Raw genomic sequence first — 16,020 nt, forward strand, 5'->3', positions numbered from 1 at the left:
ATTTTTCAGTGACAGTGAGTATTGATAAATTTCTATTACCTGTTTCTGGTGAGACATCCCCCCAGTTCCAGAAACTAATATTGGTTTCAATATTGTTAGCCAAGGCCCTCACAAACTCTGAGTGTCATTTCTCGAATTTTAAGTTAAAATAGAATAGATGTTCATCTTAAGTATCTGTGCAATCACTCTTTTTTATAGGGTTCCCCACCCCCCACCCACCCGGGCTCCTATAGAAGCCCCTTTCTTTCTGATGTTGGTTGCTTGACCAGAAATGTTTGGGAATGGAAAGGTGGGGGAAGGGGTTTCCCAATTCTGGAATAATTTCACGGGAGAGGCCCTATGATTGTTATTCCTCTTTTTGAAAAAGCAAGCCAAAGGACTTGCTACTGTAGGTAAAATCTTTTATCCCGAATATAATATGCACGCACATTTTCTTGTGTTTGCGGTGGGCAACTGTGAAGAGTGAACACTATAGGAGTGGCCAATACCGATAAGAATGTGTTTGGCAACCACAGTGAAGGGATTGTTTCATTGTGAGTATCTATTGCATTTGAAATTAAGAAACTTACCATAGAAAAGCAGAGGTGTTCCATAATATCCTATTATTTTTCACCACGACCTATTAATTTCCCGTTAATGCGGCCTTCACCCGGAAAGTCCGGAAACAAACGGAGCCTACCATGGTTTTAGGTATTGGGATCCATATCGGTATTGGCCACTCCTATTGTTGTTATCAGAAGTCGGAACAGGAGAGGGGAAAAACAGTTTGACCTGGCCCAATACGATTGATCCATATCGGTATCAGTATCAGTATCAGTATCAGCGGCAACCAATACTGTGCATTAAAATGCTGGAGCCTACAGGGAAAATAAGAAAGATATAAAAAACTTACAAGAAGTAGGTTCACTTGTGGGTGGTAGCAATAACAGCCATTTTACTGTTGAGAGTCTTGGCCGTCCTATAAAAGAATCTCCAGGTTTATACTACATTCTTGCCGTGTGGAAGAATTATATAGCTGTTTTGATCGTATTAGTAAGGTTTTATTGTCTGTCCAGAGGTGAATCATGAAATTGAAGATTCAAGCTAACCCAATACATTCCGTTTACTCTCCTTTGCTTCAATATGGTCATACGATCTCTAGATATGAGCATCCAAGCCAATTTCCAACACAAAGTAGGGTGTGGCGGTAAGTTAATTTGGAACCAGTCAATCTCTAGCAGTTCTGAAACACAAAACTGATTTTGATCTTTATTTGTATAGCTAATGTAACAGTGACTTGAACTTGATTCATCCTCGTAGGTTTGTTTATATGCCAATATAAGGTGTGGGGTATTGGTGTTAAAAGTTGATATGAACAAGGCCGTCTAAAGCAGGCCAAAATTGGAGAGGCCTGATGCTAAATCGATGAGTAGGAATGTCATTTTCAAGCCCAAATTGGTTGGACCAATCGAAATCGATGGTTCAGTCTGAACCCTATTGAGCCTTAATCGGTTTGAGTTTATGAAACAGATGGGAATCAATCTGGACCAATCTAAACTGAACCAAACCCCAAAAAAACGATGAAGAGTTTGGCCCAATAAGAGCCTACTCGATCGAAACTATACCAACCAACCGATTGACATCCCTAGTGTCTATGCCAATGCAAGCTCTAGGATATGAGGGTTGAAGTTGAATTGAACAGGTCAGTAGCAAGGGTTGAAATTGAATTGACTGTGGTGTTTAAACCAATACCTAGAGATATTTTTTTGCATTGAATCTTATCAATATATAGCCCATACTTCCAATATAAAGCCGAGGACTCCATATCCTACATTCCTACTCTCATGGTAACCTATCACAATTAATTAAAAGATAAAAATAAATGATGAAATTACTAAAAAATTTAGAGTAGGGTAAGATGAAGTGGAGAGGTGCTTCCAAAGTGTTGTGTGATATGTGTATTCTTTTAAAATTCAAAGGAATTTTTTATACAGCAACTATACAACACTCAATAATGTATATAGCTGGATGTTGGGCAATGAAGACCAAATTAGGAGTAGCTCTGATAACTAACAAAATGCAAGAAAGTCATTAGAGGATGCATAGACATGTGCAATGGAGGCCTTCAAATAATTGAATGAGCTAAAGAGTCCGGATAGGTTAAATTGACTCTAAGAGAAATGGTGAAAAAATACATGCATAGCTTAAGACTATAAGAATAGAGCTGATTGGGAAGAAAAAAAAAACAAACCACATATATGGCTGAGCTGAGTTGTATAAAAATAAGATTTTCTATGAAACCCAATAATCCTAGCTGCACTACTAAGAGAAACACTTCTGATTCCCAAATAAAAAATCAAGGTATTCATCCTTATGTCTGAAAAGGCCATTGTCCTATAATTTTTAGGGTTGGCAGCACAACCGCTCGGTGTGATTCAACAAGATCTGAGGAAACGGAATCAGATCGGGTGAAATGCTAATTCGAATAGAAATCAGCAGCACCTGATCCTAGTTCCAGCTGATATCTTAGCCCCTCTTTTGAATCGGTGTTAAATGATGTTTGATTTTCATTTTTTGCCATCGTTTCCCTCTTTTAGTCGGTAAAACTTTAGAAAATCAATGAAGCTTACCTCCTATGGTAAGATCCCCAAGTTTATTGAATAATAATCTCACAGATTTTGTGAAATAATTTCTTCATTCCAACTGTGTTTCTAGGTTTCTAAAAGTTTCAACCACATCCGGCCTATTCCAGAACCGATCCCGTACTCTTGAACATTGGATTCAACAGTTCACATATCATTTCAATGCCTAGTAGTGTACTGCACATACAAGGGTGGGACCTTGTCGGCAGCTACTACATATCCTCATCATTCATGGCCCCTTTTACAGACAAGGCTCATGTTCACAGCATTCTATAGCCATTTCCATTTGAGAAATGTGTAACCATAAAAGCAGGAACAATCCCAGCAACCCATCCATTCTAACCGGGTCTGAATCTCAACACCGGGCCCAATTTGAGGATTTGTTGGACCGGGGAAGGGTCATTTAAATTTAATCAAATCTTATGTATGTATATGTTCCACTTAAGGATCCATCTTTTCTTTTTCGTCATGGATACAACTATACAAGTGACGTACGGATCTGCAGAATTTCACATCTACAATCAGGTATCCAGGTCCAAAATCAGGCATGTTTTTTATGCCCTAGATAGGAATTTAGGTAGTACAAGACAATACATACTGATGTACAAATTAGACAGCAAATGGAGCATCTAATGAAATTGGGAGGAACCGTTCTGTCAATATAGGTAGCTGGTAAACATCAAAATTTTGCATTCCTTAACATTGTTTCATCCTCATTTAGTTGGAACAAGGCCCACTTGTGTTGGGTTTAGGTTACATCCCTTGTTTTAGCATATTTTGCATTGATCCAGTTGAGAAAATTATAGAATTCCACTACATTCTTACCAGTTAGTGGATTACAGGCTTGAGGGGATGTGCTCTCAGTTTCGACAAGTCCAAATTCGAATCAAGCTCCTCATCTAATTCTCCAACGATGCTTCTACAATAGCAAAAAAAACAGGGATTATACATGAGTACTTCAAAAATAAAGGCAATGTAAACAATGAATATAAAAAAAATTAATTTTGAAATGAAGATTAATATGGATGGAAATGTTCAGACATGTTATCCCCTCTGATGATGTACAACCCTAATACAAGTTGCTGGACACCTTCCTGCAAAAAATAAGAGACAATTCAATAACTTGAGTTCTTTACCTAAAAGAGATGCAGGAACTTTCAGATTCAAAACAACTCCAAAGTTTAAGGAAAGGAAAAGGTAAGGATGTGAAAAAAAATGTTGGAGCTCTGGTTGTAAAGATGACAACAATTCATGATCATGCCAATATGTACTATCTGTCATCACCAATTGTAAGTTCATAATATGAATTATAAGTTTATAACTCCATGCAGTAAGCAATACCCACCATAATCCACAGAAGAGAAAGGCATAGTAAATATATCCAAGCCTCCATAAATCAGGACCATGTCATTTGATTGCTCAACATTAAATTTGTTAATGCAAGAAAATTAACAAATTTATAACGAAGGAATTGCTAGTTGCTACTAAATGTGATATTTTCAAACTATTTGCAGATGTGTAAAATCCAACTGGAATCCCATAACCATTGATGCATGTTAGACTACAACTTAACATCTTCAACTCTACTCTTAACTCTCCACATAAGTCACCCAGATATTCTCAAAATATTTGCAGAGATTAAAAGAATTCATACAAGAAGGTAATAAACCAAAATAGAATTAAAAAAACTACCTAGTGCTTCGAAAATCAGGTTTAAGTAGAATATCCATTCCCACCCATTTCTTTAAACATCCTAACAAATGTGCCATCCTTGCCATCCCATCAAGTGCTAGTAGAATCGTGCGGGTGCATCCCCTCTTGTATATTGTGGCGGCTCCAGCTGAAGGAAGTAGAGAAGCCTATTCTAGGAAAATCCGATTGGACAAGAAGGAGATTCCATACAAGTAAAGATCCTGCTACTGTACCCTTTCAGCTCATTGTTTGTGATAGGATGTAAAGCTTTCAAACCCATAAATATATCTTATTTAAAGTAAACAAGTGTTCTTCTACCTCTACGGCTCTACTAATATTCCATAAGCCACTTAGGATCAAGGACTATAATCATGTGAACCCTGATCCTGTCACTGCAAATCAAACAGAGTTGGAAATATTTCCAGCTGAGAATGTGGAGTCAGTGATGGACAACAGATTGACAGGCAAAAAATAGCGAGGCAAGGGTAGACAAGCCCTACATTACTAAAAGCATTTTCTTGTCATTTTAGCAGAATGGCATAAGAGTCATAGAACAAACTTTTGCTACTTAGAATGCAAAATTGGGCTCAAGAAATCCAAGCACACCGAAAGTTTTCTGGGATTTCAGCCCATGGGCCACGATAGGGTTGAGAAATCCCAGCCCCAGGTCAGACTAGTCTGTGTTAAGGTGGCCTCGGGTCCAGCCCAGCCTGGCCTGACCCTAATCAAAAAATTTATACATGTATACAGGAATGTAACGTATATTTCTTTGATAAATACAAGTATGCATCTGTATTTATACATGTATAACATATATGGTATACATGCCAATAATTAAGCATATCTAGTCAAGAAAACATGAATAAACAGTACCTTCATATCTGGTTAGCAAAAGGAATAGCGGAAGGAGATTCTTCAATGGGTTTTAGGGCTTGGATTCGCTCACAGGAGCAACACCTCACCCTCGAAACCGTCCATCTCTTAGTCTCTCCTGTCTCCTCCCACTTCCAACTGCATGACTTCTCTTTGGATGTTCCTCATCTGGCAATGGCAATTAGACATCCAGAGATACCAGCATCAAGAATCTTCGGGTCAAGCAAATTCAAACAATGGCAGCCTAAGGCAATGACTTGTAAACTTCTTTCCTTGGAGGACGATTCCTTGGGCTTCTAAACATCCACCACTAGAGCACATGAAACGCTTGAAAACGAAATACAAGGACGGTGGTTGGGAGAGGGGGTGGAATAGATGAGATATTTTAGTATACGGCAGCAACAGGGAGGGGTCAGGTTATGGCCTTATCTAGTATTTTGGTAAAATTTGCAGTCGGGCCTATGGTGGAGTCGGTTGGACCTAATATTTATATGCAAGTAATGTGCTAAATCCTATGTATTCTATATATAATACTAGATTTTGTTATTGTTATTTTAGGTGGATAAACAGGTAAAGCGGTTGCCCTTGCTCTTACCCTTACCCTATCCACCTAGCCTAAACAGATCAAAATTTCCCTTGCATTCCAAATGAGGGTTATTTGGGTTCTAAAAGTTTGTCAGTGGTAGGATCCTCTTTTTCTTCTTTTTTTTTTCCTGGGTCTAGAATCTCAGGCCTGTGCTGAACTCACAAGTCACATGGGCTGGAATAGGATTTGGAAATCCCAACCTGACCTAATCCCAACCTGAGGTCAGGTTGGGCTGACTTGGGACACCGGCTGGGCCTAGATTTCAAAAAACCAGCTCCTGCCTGCCATACATGCATCCCCAGTGCCACTACACCTCATAGAAATAAATTTTCTTACCTACTCCAACTCCCCCCCCCCCCCACCAAAAAAAAAAATCAATTTTCCAATGGTTATATCAGTCATTTCCACTTCCTCCCCCTCCCCCCAACTAGGAAAACAGAAATACAGTTTTCACTTTTTTCGATTTTAAACATAAAAAATATGAAAACACGGTTGTTTTTTAAATTACAAAAACGCTTACATGCACATCAAATCTGCTATTAATTCAAAATCCATGTAAAAGATGAGTACATTATGATACTCCCCAGACCCCGCAGTGGCGGGAGCCTCATGCACTGGGTACACCCTTTTTTTCATGTAAAAGATGCAAACAGACGGTGGTTAGAGCAAGCTCCAAAACACCATCATCACTGATTTGGCATCAGCAGCAAACAGCCGAGGTGCAGGAGTTTTCCGTTACTTTGGGGTCGAGATTCAGAGTCCATGTCTCAAATTAGAGAGAGGGAAAAGTCTTCAGGAAATCCTTCCTTTCTTTTGACATCTGACTAGGGGTTTCACGAAATTTCTCTCCCAGAGCCAATCTGAAAGAAGCTCATCAACACCTATGTGCCCAAAGGAGGTGAACAAGGCCCGAGCAGGATATTATGAACCATGATGATTCTGGCACTGCACACAGCAGTCCAATGATCAAACACCCATCTCCCTCTATTAACCCCCCTACGCCCTTTTTTTCATGTAAAAGATGCAAACAGACGGTGGTTAGAGCAAGCTCCAAAACACCATCATCACTGATTTGGCATCAGCAGCAAACAGCCGAGGTGCAGGAGTTTTCCGTTACTTTGGGGTCGAGATTCAGAGTCCATGTCTCAAATTAGAGAGAGGGAAAAGTCTTCAGGAAATCCTTTCTTTCTTTTGACATCTGACTAGGGGTTTCACGAAATTTCTCTCCCAGAGCCAATCTGAAAGAAGCTCATCAACACCTATGTGCCCAAAGGAGGTGAACAAGGCCCAAGCAGGATATTATGAACCGTGATGATTCTGGCACTGCACACAGCAATCCAATGATCAAACACCCATCTCCCTCTATTAGCCCCCCTCCCCAAAAAAAAGGGGGTAACAAACCCTTCTCTCTCCCTCTCTCTCTCTCTCTCTCTCTCCCTTGAACAATAGCGAATTTCACAAATAGATAAGCCCCACCAGGCAGAATCAATAAGTTTAAACAAAAAGAGAAAGGCAACAATTGTTTATAAAGAAGAAAAAAATTAACTAAAACAAAAGCTTGGGCTCCCATGCATTTTGCACCATTGGAAACCCCTAGGAGGGAGATGGCTTGAGACATGAGAGGATGGTTTTAAATGGAGTTCTGTTAAGCTCAATAGCTCCATGCCTTTTATTCATTGTAACCCATTCATAGCAAGGAACCACCACAAAGATACACACGCATAAACAGAAATATATGGGGTATCTAATTGCTGGACTGGTGCGAGTGTTGCCCGAATTGTCCATGTCTACAAAGTTAGGGTTGGGGAAGGGGAAGGAACCATGAAAAAGAAGATCACACATGTTCTGGTGATATACAATGGCTGATAGAGGAGGGAGGCATGCCATTAAATTAAATTAGCTTGAGATCTCCACGTTTCACTCCTAGAATATTGGAGTAGCATTGGAATAGTTAAAAACGGGAACAGCGTTCCCGAGCTGGATGATGGTCTGGGAACACTCTCCTAGACTATCTATCTAGGTTTGCATTTTCCTTATTTTTATTTCAACCATTTCAATAGACTACACTTACCCATCCCCGCCAAAGCAAAAAATATGTCAATCTTTAAATTCCAGAGCCAGTTTTTGTTTCAGTTAATAAACTGAGAAATGGAAGATTCAGTCTCCAAAATTCTAAGAGTATCATAATCTCTAAGTAACTTTTTCTTTAACAGAACCACTATCAAAGCAATATAAGATCGCTGCATTCTAAGAAACGTCAGTTGTCATTGCAAAGTCTTGTCAGTTATTGAGCTTCTGCATATGGGCTTTTAGAAGCCAGATCTAGGAGGCAAGGAGGCGGATCCAACCATAATTGTCAAGGCGGTGCCTAAGCATCTAGGCTCTTTATTGGGTCCAAGGAAACAGCACACCTTTTGACACTTCACCAGTTTACATTGATTTATGTGTATTGCGTTGTTTTTTGATGAATATGCTTATATTATATCCAACGCTTTGTTTATTATATGTTGGTTTTCTCATACATTAGGCCACTACTAGCATAACTATATCATATTGCATGATATGGGTTTTATGCTACATATAAAAATATTTACATAAAATTATCATTCCTAAATTACATATAGTCATTAATGCCTGCCTAGAGCTACCTAGGTGGCGCCCCTCCAACGCCTTAGGTCGTCTATTCGCCTTGACAACTATGGATCCAACCAGAATTGATGGTTTGGAAATTCTACTGCCTCCAACACCAACTTCAGAGTAACAGTGCCGCCAGCAGCTATTTTGGTAGGACTTGATTCTTGTAACCAGACAAACCCATGGAAGCACTGTTGCAGATAGTATGTAGAAGGGAAACCTAGTTTGTTTCCACATAATCAAACTAGGGTTTCAAAAAGGTATAGCAGCATAGGTTGCTGCAAACTACAAATGAAGGATCCTTGGTAGACAATCAAAACAGTAACTGAGGAGGATTAATTAGGCTCTGTGATACCATGTAATAGTATCAAATCCTAATAAAGCAGCAAACAAAAGAGAGAAGAAGAAGGAATCGAGAGAGGAAAAATTACGAGTCTGGGTTAGACTGCATGTCTAACCGATACCTCCACATTGTCTTTATAGATGACTGAATAAAATGACAAGGACATGACTTAAGTAAATAAATTACAACTGTACCCTAACTTGTTACAAACTACCAAATAAATAAATAAAAAAAGGCATAACCAGTGCACAAGACTCCCGCCACTGTGGGGTCTGGGGAGGGTCATAATGTACGCAGTCTTACCCCCACTTCGCGGAGAGGCTGTTTCCAAAGACTCAAACCTGTGACCACTTGGTCACAAACTACCAATTAAACTCTTAAAATAATGTTAACACCTAATAGCACTTAATACTTACCTAGTATCTCCAACAAGAACCCAAGATACACCAAAATAAGAAATAGAAGCAAAAGCAGATGGATGACACAAAGCTGCAACGGCTATCTTTGTATATTCCCCAATTGCAAAACGCCATCATCCAGACATGAGTAGATAGCACCATTTTTCCCAGTGTTCAATGTTTTCATGCACAAGGAATCTGTTATGTTGGGAGTGTCTATGGGTTTCGAAAGGGTTTTAAGAGGAAACCAAGTCTCTTGCTGACAACCAGTACAAAGAAACTACAAGACGAACTTGGACAGAAAAAGCTTTAGATGGTGAGCTGCGTATATGCATTCATATTGTAGCCAGATAATTCCTTAGCTGAACCCTGGGAGGTGAGGGGGACCAGAAGTTCTCTATATTGGCGTTCTTATCTTATTGAGTAGCTCCACCCCACCCCCCAAAAAAAAGTTCCCTAGAGTTTGTCCCCTATTGTTGTTGATGCACAATCTCTTGTATTTCTTTCTTTGTTTTGGTAAAAAAAAAAATTACACTGCTTAACAAATAAAAAGGGGGACAGAGAGAGAAAGTACATCAGGTCTTACTTAAATAATCAAGACAATCATTCTGGATTAATATCAATAAAAAAAAATTGGTGGCATAAAACCTACGAATCACAAAAAACAAACTAATAATTCTGTCAAACTCCACTAGAAAATGTATGAAGTTAACTTCAATTAACTTGATATTAAGATCACATGGATGGAGAAGCATTCCCAGCTCGGCCTTTATGAAGAAGCCAAATACTGGTTCACTTTTTAGCTCAGGATTTGTTGTAATGGGAATGACAAGATCCCATCATTTGTATGTATGATCCCATGGGTTTTGGAAAAATCTACTTATACCCCTTGGTGTCCTTTTTACTTACACAGAATACTTTATGACAAGAAAATACAACAACAACAAAGTCAGCTTTATCCCAACTAAATAGGGTCGGCTACATGGATCCTTGCAAAAAAAAGGGAAAGGAAAGGAAAGGAAGTACGGAAAACTTACTGAAAGTAAGAAGAATGAAGAAATGAAGAAATGAAAGGAAGAGGAAAGAGGCACAACTCAGGAAATCAGGAAAATCTCAGCTAAATGGGGTCGGCAACATGGATCCTTGCCCTCCAATAGGCTCTATCCGAGGTCATACTTGGTACAAGACCCAGACTACGCATGTCGTTCCTTACAACCGCTCCTATGGTCATTTTAGGTCTGCCCCTAGCTCTTTTAGCTCCTTCGATCTGGATCAGAGCACTCCTCCTTACTGGGGGTGTCCTCAGGCCTCCATTGAACATGGCCATACCACCTCAAACAACATTCTCGAAGCTTGTCGTTGATTGACAACTCCCAAATCAGCTCTAATACGTTCATTCCTTACTTTATCCTTTCCAATTTTGCCGCACATCCATCTTAACATCCTCATCTCTGCTACACATAGCTTCTCTATATGGCACTTCCTAACTGCCCAACATTCCACCCCACACATCATAGCTGGTCGGCCAACAGTCCTATCAAACTTTCCTTTAAGCTTTAAAGGAATACGCCGATCACACAATACTCCGATCCTCTCCACTTCATCCATCCCACTTTCTTTATGAAAAGAAAATAACTTAAACAAATAGTTATTTAATACCATTTTACAAAAAAAAAAGGTATAATTATTTAAAATTAATCATCTCGTATTATTTTCTCAGCCATCATAAAGGTCTATCACTCCATTGTCGTAACAGTTATGAGACATATCACAACTGCAGCTTTTCTAGTAAACATGATACAAAACTATAACATTAATACTTTTTTTAATGAGAGCTTAGAATCTTTTACAAGCAAACAAAAAAGAAAAAGGACGGAATGGTGAAACAATATCACAAATAGGGTGGAAACAAAAAAGTGCTTCTCTCAACAGAACTAATTGAAGGATTTAACATGAGGTTATATCAAGGAGATAGAGGCACAAACCTTTGTGGAGTAGACCCGCTCATGAGATTCATCAAGAATGATATTTGTAGCCTGATCGAAACCTTTCAGGATTCCCTATTGTCCATAAATGGCAGATAATACTATTATAGATATTTTCACAATGAAATCTCACCAATAAATTTCACCAGAATTCAAGCACTTACCACAATATTACGCCCATCATTCGTTATAACTGATATTGTTTCTGCACATAAAATCTTAAAACTTAAAAAAAGCAGTAGAGCAGTGGCTTTATTAGCTTCCTATCAAGACTAGAATTACACACTTGAAGATGAATAAAGTGACTGATATTCCAACAAAAGAACTGCCAAAGAATTAATGCATAACATACCAGTTTATTGTCATCAATAATAAGAATCAAGAGTTTGGCAATTCTATAGTTCTAGGCTAGTAAAACATTGCGTTTAGGAACCTTACACCATTTTCTTTTGTCTTTCTATTCAGATAACAAGAGGTCATCACTAACATGCTAGAGAAAACAGTACAATACACCGGAAAAAGTCCAAATCAAAGAATGAGACCAAAAAGCAGAAACCAGGTATAAACCTAGTGTGGTAAGTGGTAACGTAAATGGAAGATAAGCAAGTGATACCCCTATAAAAGTATCCCCTTAGTACCACGGCCTAGGGTAGGTAGTATGTGTCCAGTACAAAGCAAACCTCCTATTACAATGAAGAATACAATTGAGAAGTTCAAAGCCACATGATCAAATCTTCATATCAAAATTCAAAATATTCAAATATGCATACTCCAATCTAAATTTTACTTTTTCTTCGCTACTTGCTAGTTGCTCACAGTTTACATGTTGAGTTGGTGGATAAGTGGATTTAGTTTGTGTATAAAATAATTCACAGATGAACTATCATCTCTTCTAGTCTATAGAATCAATGTAGCATTGCGCGGTAGCCTTAATGCGAGTGTGGGTGGGCAGCTTTGAGTTACAAATGCCTTTGCCGCATCCGAAATCCCTAACCCGAGGATAGGAAGATGGGTGGTTCCGGCGTTTCATCACCGGCTCATTCATATGGGAGGAGCGCAATAGCCCCAAGGTCTAGAGATACGAACAGCTTCTGGCACGGGAGCTGAACAAATACTATACAAAACAGTAGATTGACAAGAAGATTCCAAAGAATTGAAAATTCGCTATATGAGGCAGACCACCTCAAGGGACAGGAGGACAGCTTAGACCAATGATAAAGACACGGGAAGAAGATGTGCCACAGGCAGGGATAACGATTGTTGACGGGAGGACGACTAATATGAATTCTTGAGTTTTGCTTACTGCGAGACATTATATGAAAACTAAGAAAAAAGGATAGGGTTTCGATGAAGGATATGTAAATGCAAAGGTTAGAAACTGATATGTTTAACATTTTAGTTGTTCAGAGTTCTTTACCAGTTTATCAACTGTACTCTTTTTTCTATAAGCAAGTTATATTAATAGTAAAGAGAAGGCCCCACTATGCCATACAAGGCCATCAACAGCTGTATAAAAGAGACGGCAGAATCTAGAAAGAAAAAAAAAAGTCATCCAACTTCTACAAATGGAAGATGCTGTTACACCACCAGAGTTGGTGTGCATCCAGAGGCCCACCAAACAAGCTTGTCCTTGGTCCTTAAAAACTGCCACTGCGCTTGCATTGATTTGCATTTTCTACTTTTATATTTACTTTCATCCCTCTAAGAACACTAAAAATTTATTTTTATAAAATAAAAGTAGCTACTAGTAAAATTAAAATATTTGGAAATTCGGTGTCCCGAGTTCCGGAATCGTAATTTTTTGGGTTTGCTGCATAATCGTCATGGCGGCTGGGCACCTTCTCGCCTAGGTGATGCCTAGGCAGGTAAGGCACCCTATAAAAGTTAAGAACATATTTCATTGGTTCCTCCCTTAAATGAAACCATTGCATCAGTTTTTAGAGATGGTCTATAGTTTGGCTGCATACCCGCATCAATGATATCATTTCCTATTATATATCAAGCAAATATTCTTCTAGTTTTGTCTTTTCCGTTCCTATCCACAAATGACGAACCCAAATCCTCTGCCCCTCTATCTCTCTCTCTCTCTCTCTATCTCACCTCTGCAACTCGATGGTTGCTCTTGTTTCTGTAACTCAAGCAACAAACAAGGTGCAAGGCTCCAATGAAGGTCGTGGCAAGCTTCCTCGAAGGCATCTTCTACTACTACTTCTCTGGCGTTGGCAGATGACTGTTGCTGTTCTTGCTGCTGCTGCTGCTTCTCCTCCTTCTTCTCCAGCACCAGCAATGACAGCAGTTTCTCTCGAAGCGGCGATTATGATGGTCACTACTGCTGCCGCTACCTTTTCTTCTTCTCCTGGAGTGACAATGGCAGTGACTCTGCTGTTACCTTCATCAGTGGTGCCTGTGGCTGTGCCATTGCTGCTCTTTCTTGCTCTTTTTCTCATCCTTTTCTTTTCTCCCATCTTTTTTTCTCAACCCCCCCCCCCCCCAATTTGTCCCCTATGTTTTGAGTCTTGGGCTCCTAGGAAACTTGGCAAGCAGTACCCTTCTTCCTCCAGGACCGCCTTGTCGCCAAGGCGGCTCCTAGGCGACACCTTAACAAATATGCTTTGCTGAATGCAAACTCATGTCTTTGTCAGATTCGAACAGCTGAACTCATATGCATGTAATATAGCCAAACCTAACTTGTCACCTTCAAATTTTACCCTCTTTCTTTCCATGCCCAATTTTATCAACCAAAACCTAAATTCATGAAACTCCTAATATCACTTCTTTTACCGTAGTCCTCCACAACTGACTTGAAATACCATAGACACACCGGCTGAGTACTGTCATCAAGCTTCCTACTAGCTTCCTGGATTATGTGCCTCGTCATCTTTATATCATATATGCAAAAATTAGTTCTTAAACTAAATTTACTTCAAAATCCTGTCTAAAACTTCTTAAGTTGTCTCTAGTTTTTGTTCTCATCCATCACTTTCCCATTCACCATAATCACAACACAAATATTTAAGTGTTAATTTCTTTTTTTCACGGAAGATTGTCGATAGTTACATCAACCCAATATTCTGTCAACGGATAAATCATAAACAGCAAAAAATAAAAAATGAATGCTGACATAATAAACAAGGAACAAGAAAGAATCGGTGATAGTTTGCTTACGATCAACAAGCGACTCGAGTCCTGGCCCGCTTGACATCTCCAAACCCCCTCTGAAAATCAATTACCAAACTTCAGAAGACTCTGCGGCAAAATAAATAAGCCAAGCTTGATCACATCACCTATTCGGAATATTCAAAAAAAAGTTTCCACAGAATGAGATCAACATAGTCGTGAAAATCTCGACAAACATAGTTTAGTTAAAAGCAATAAACCGCAATGAACAACCATTGAGATAATTTCACAAACAGATACAGGGGCGATACACTTAAAGGCAAGAATACATATTATCACGCCATAATTAGATAATCCAGGAAATCTCGCGTACTTGTGCAGCATAAGCTCTCCAAAATTCTCGAGAATATATATCCCGGTAGGAGAGACTAGAGAGACTAGAGAGACTAGAGAGACAAGTTCTGGTCTGAAAGTGGTGCAGCATCAAATTTTGAGAAAACGTGGGTTTTAGAGGTGGTTTTAGAGGCCTATGGTTCAAGAGGAAATTTCTACCGATCCCCTAAACTTCACCCATTTACCCAAACTTCCCTCAGTGGATACTTCTGTTCTTATAAATAAAGTAAGGGGCACTCTTCTCCGTGCCGCAGTACAGGCTGCGCCCAGGCACATGGTGGTGGGTGTAATGACCACCCTGCCCCCCTGAGTGACAGGTCCATGTGTTTGGGTGCAGCCTCTGTGGCATATAGAACATTCTCCCATAAAGTAAAATTTCACCTCACCTTCTCTCCTTAGTTTCTCAAAATGTCAAGTTACCCCTCACTAGTCGAGTAGTGAGTACTCATATGTTTAACAATTTTCAACACATATACCCACTAACCTTTTCACTACATTGAGAGGAGGAAAGAGGCAAGAGGATGAATGGCGTGTTAGAGTTCTTGGTGGGCTTAATTAATTATACCCTATCTATTGGTGTGGATCCATGGGCATAAACCTGATTTGAGACCATTTTACAGTTAATGGAGGTATTCTAGTCATTTCTGTTGTGGGGGTGAATAAAGATTATAGGTTTGTATAATAAATATACGATTAGGGTCCTTGCAATCCCTTTGGTTTCATTCTCAGTTCTTCTCATAAAAAAACATTAAAAAAAAAAAAAAGGTGTGCTAATGGGCGAAGAAGACTGTGGAAGATCCAAAACAAGGGTTTGATCGTGTTCATCGTAAGGATGCTATACGATATCTTCTTCAACATACCTAGGTGCAAAGTATGCTCTAATGTCATTTATATTAATTGATCATCAGGTTCTAAGGTTCTGTGTGGTTTTCTTCTAGGGTTTCTGTTATACGTCCAGGGATATAATTAAATATCATTTCTTCTCGTGACGTGTAGATACATTGCCATGTATCTCGGTGACTGTTCTCCATGATGGTCAAACCTAGCTACAAAATCGTTGACCACACGGGTTTGCCTGTGGAGGAAAGATTCCTCAACCGCGATGGGAAAGTTCGTTGTGGCGACTTCGTCGACTACCCTCCAAGTACCAGCGGAAGCGAGGAGTTGGAGAGAGCATCCTGGACCGTCACCTCATTTGGATATTTCGTTCGGTGATGAGCTTAGCGTTGCGTGGCAAAGGCTTGGGGTCATGGGTAATAAACCATGACGGGGGGAAAAGTAAGTTCTAGCCTCAAGTCTTATTAATTATTCTTCCCTTGGTAACCTCAAGTGCGGGTCCGGGCTTGAACCGCTCGAGCTATTTCATGAGAGAAGGGAA

General features: G+C 39.5%; 1 protein-coding gene across 1 annotated transcript; it reads right to left on the bottom strand.

The window, feature by feature from the left end:
* Window positions 1–3,244: 3,244 nt before the first annotated feature.
* On the bottom strand, window positions 3,245–14,529 carry LOC122653826 (sm-like protein LSM8). The gene is made up of 6 exons (XM_043847775.1): window positions 14,512–14,529; window positions 14,298–14,383; window positions 11,297–11,337; window positions 11,133–11,207; window positions 3,663–3,715; window positions 3,245–3,540 (listed from the first exon to the last, which is right to left on the bottom strand). Exons 2-6 carry the CDS (start codon window positions 14,332–14,334, stop codon window positions 3,450–3,452), a joined length of 297 nt encoding a protein of 98 aa, XP_043703710.1. The 5' UTR covers window positions 14,335–14,383; window positions 14,512–14,529; the 3' UTR covers window positions 3,245–3,449.
* Between the last annotated feature and the right edge of the window lie 1,491 nt (window positions 14,530–16,020).

This window comes from Telopea speciosissima, chromosome 3 (genome assembly GCF_018873765.1).
Source record: "Telopea speciosissima isolate NSW1024214 ecotype Mountain lineage chromosome 3, Tspe_v1, whole genome shotgun sequence".
Taxonomy (NCBI): domain Eukaryota; kingdom Viridiplantae; phylum Streptophyta; class Magnoliopsida; order Proteales; family Proteaceae; genus Telopea; species Telopea speciosissima.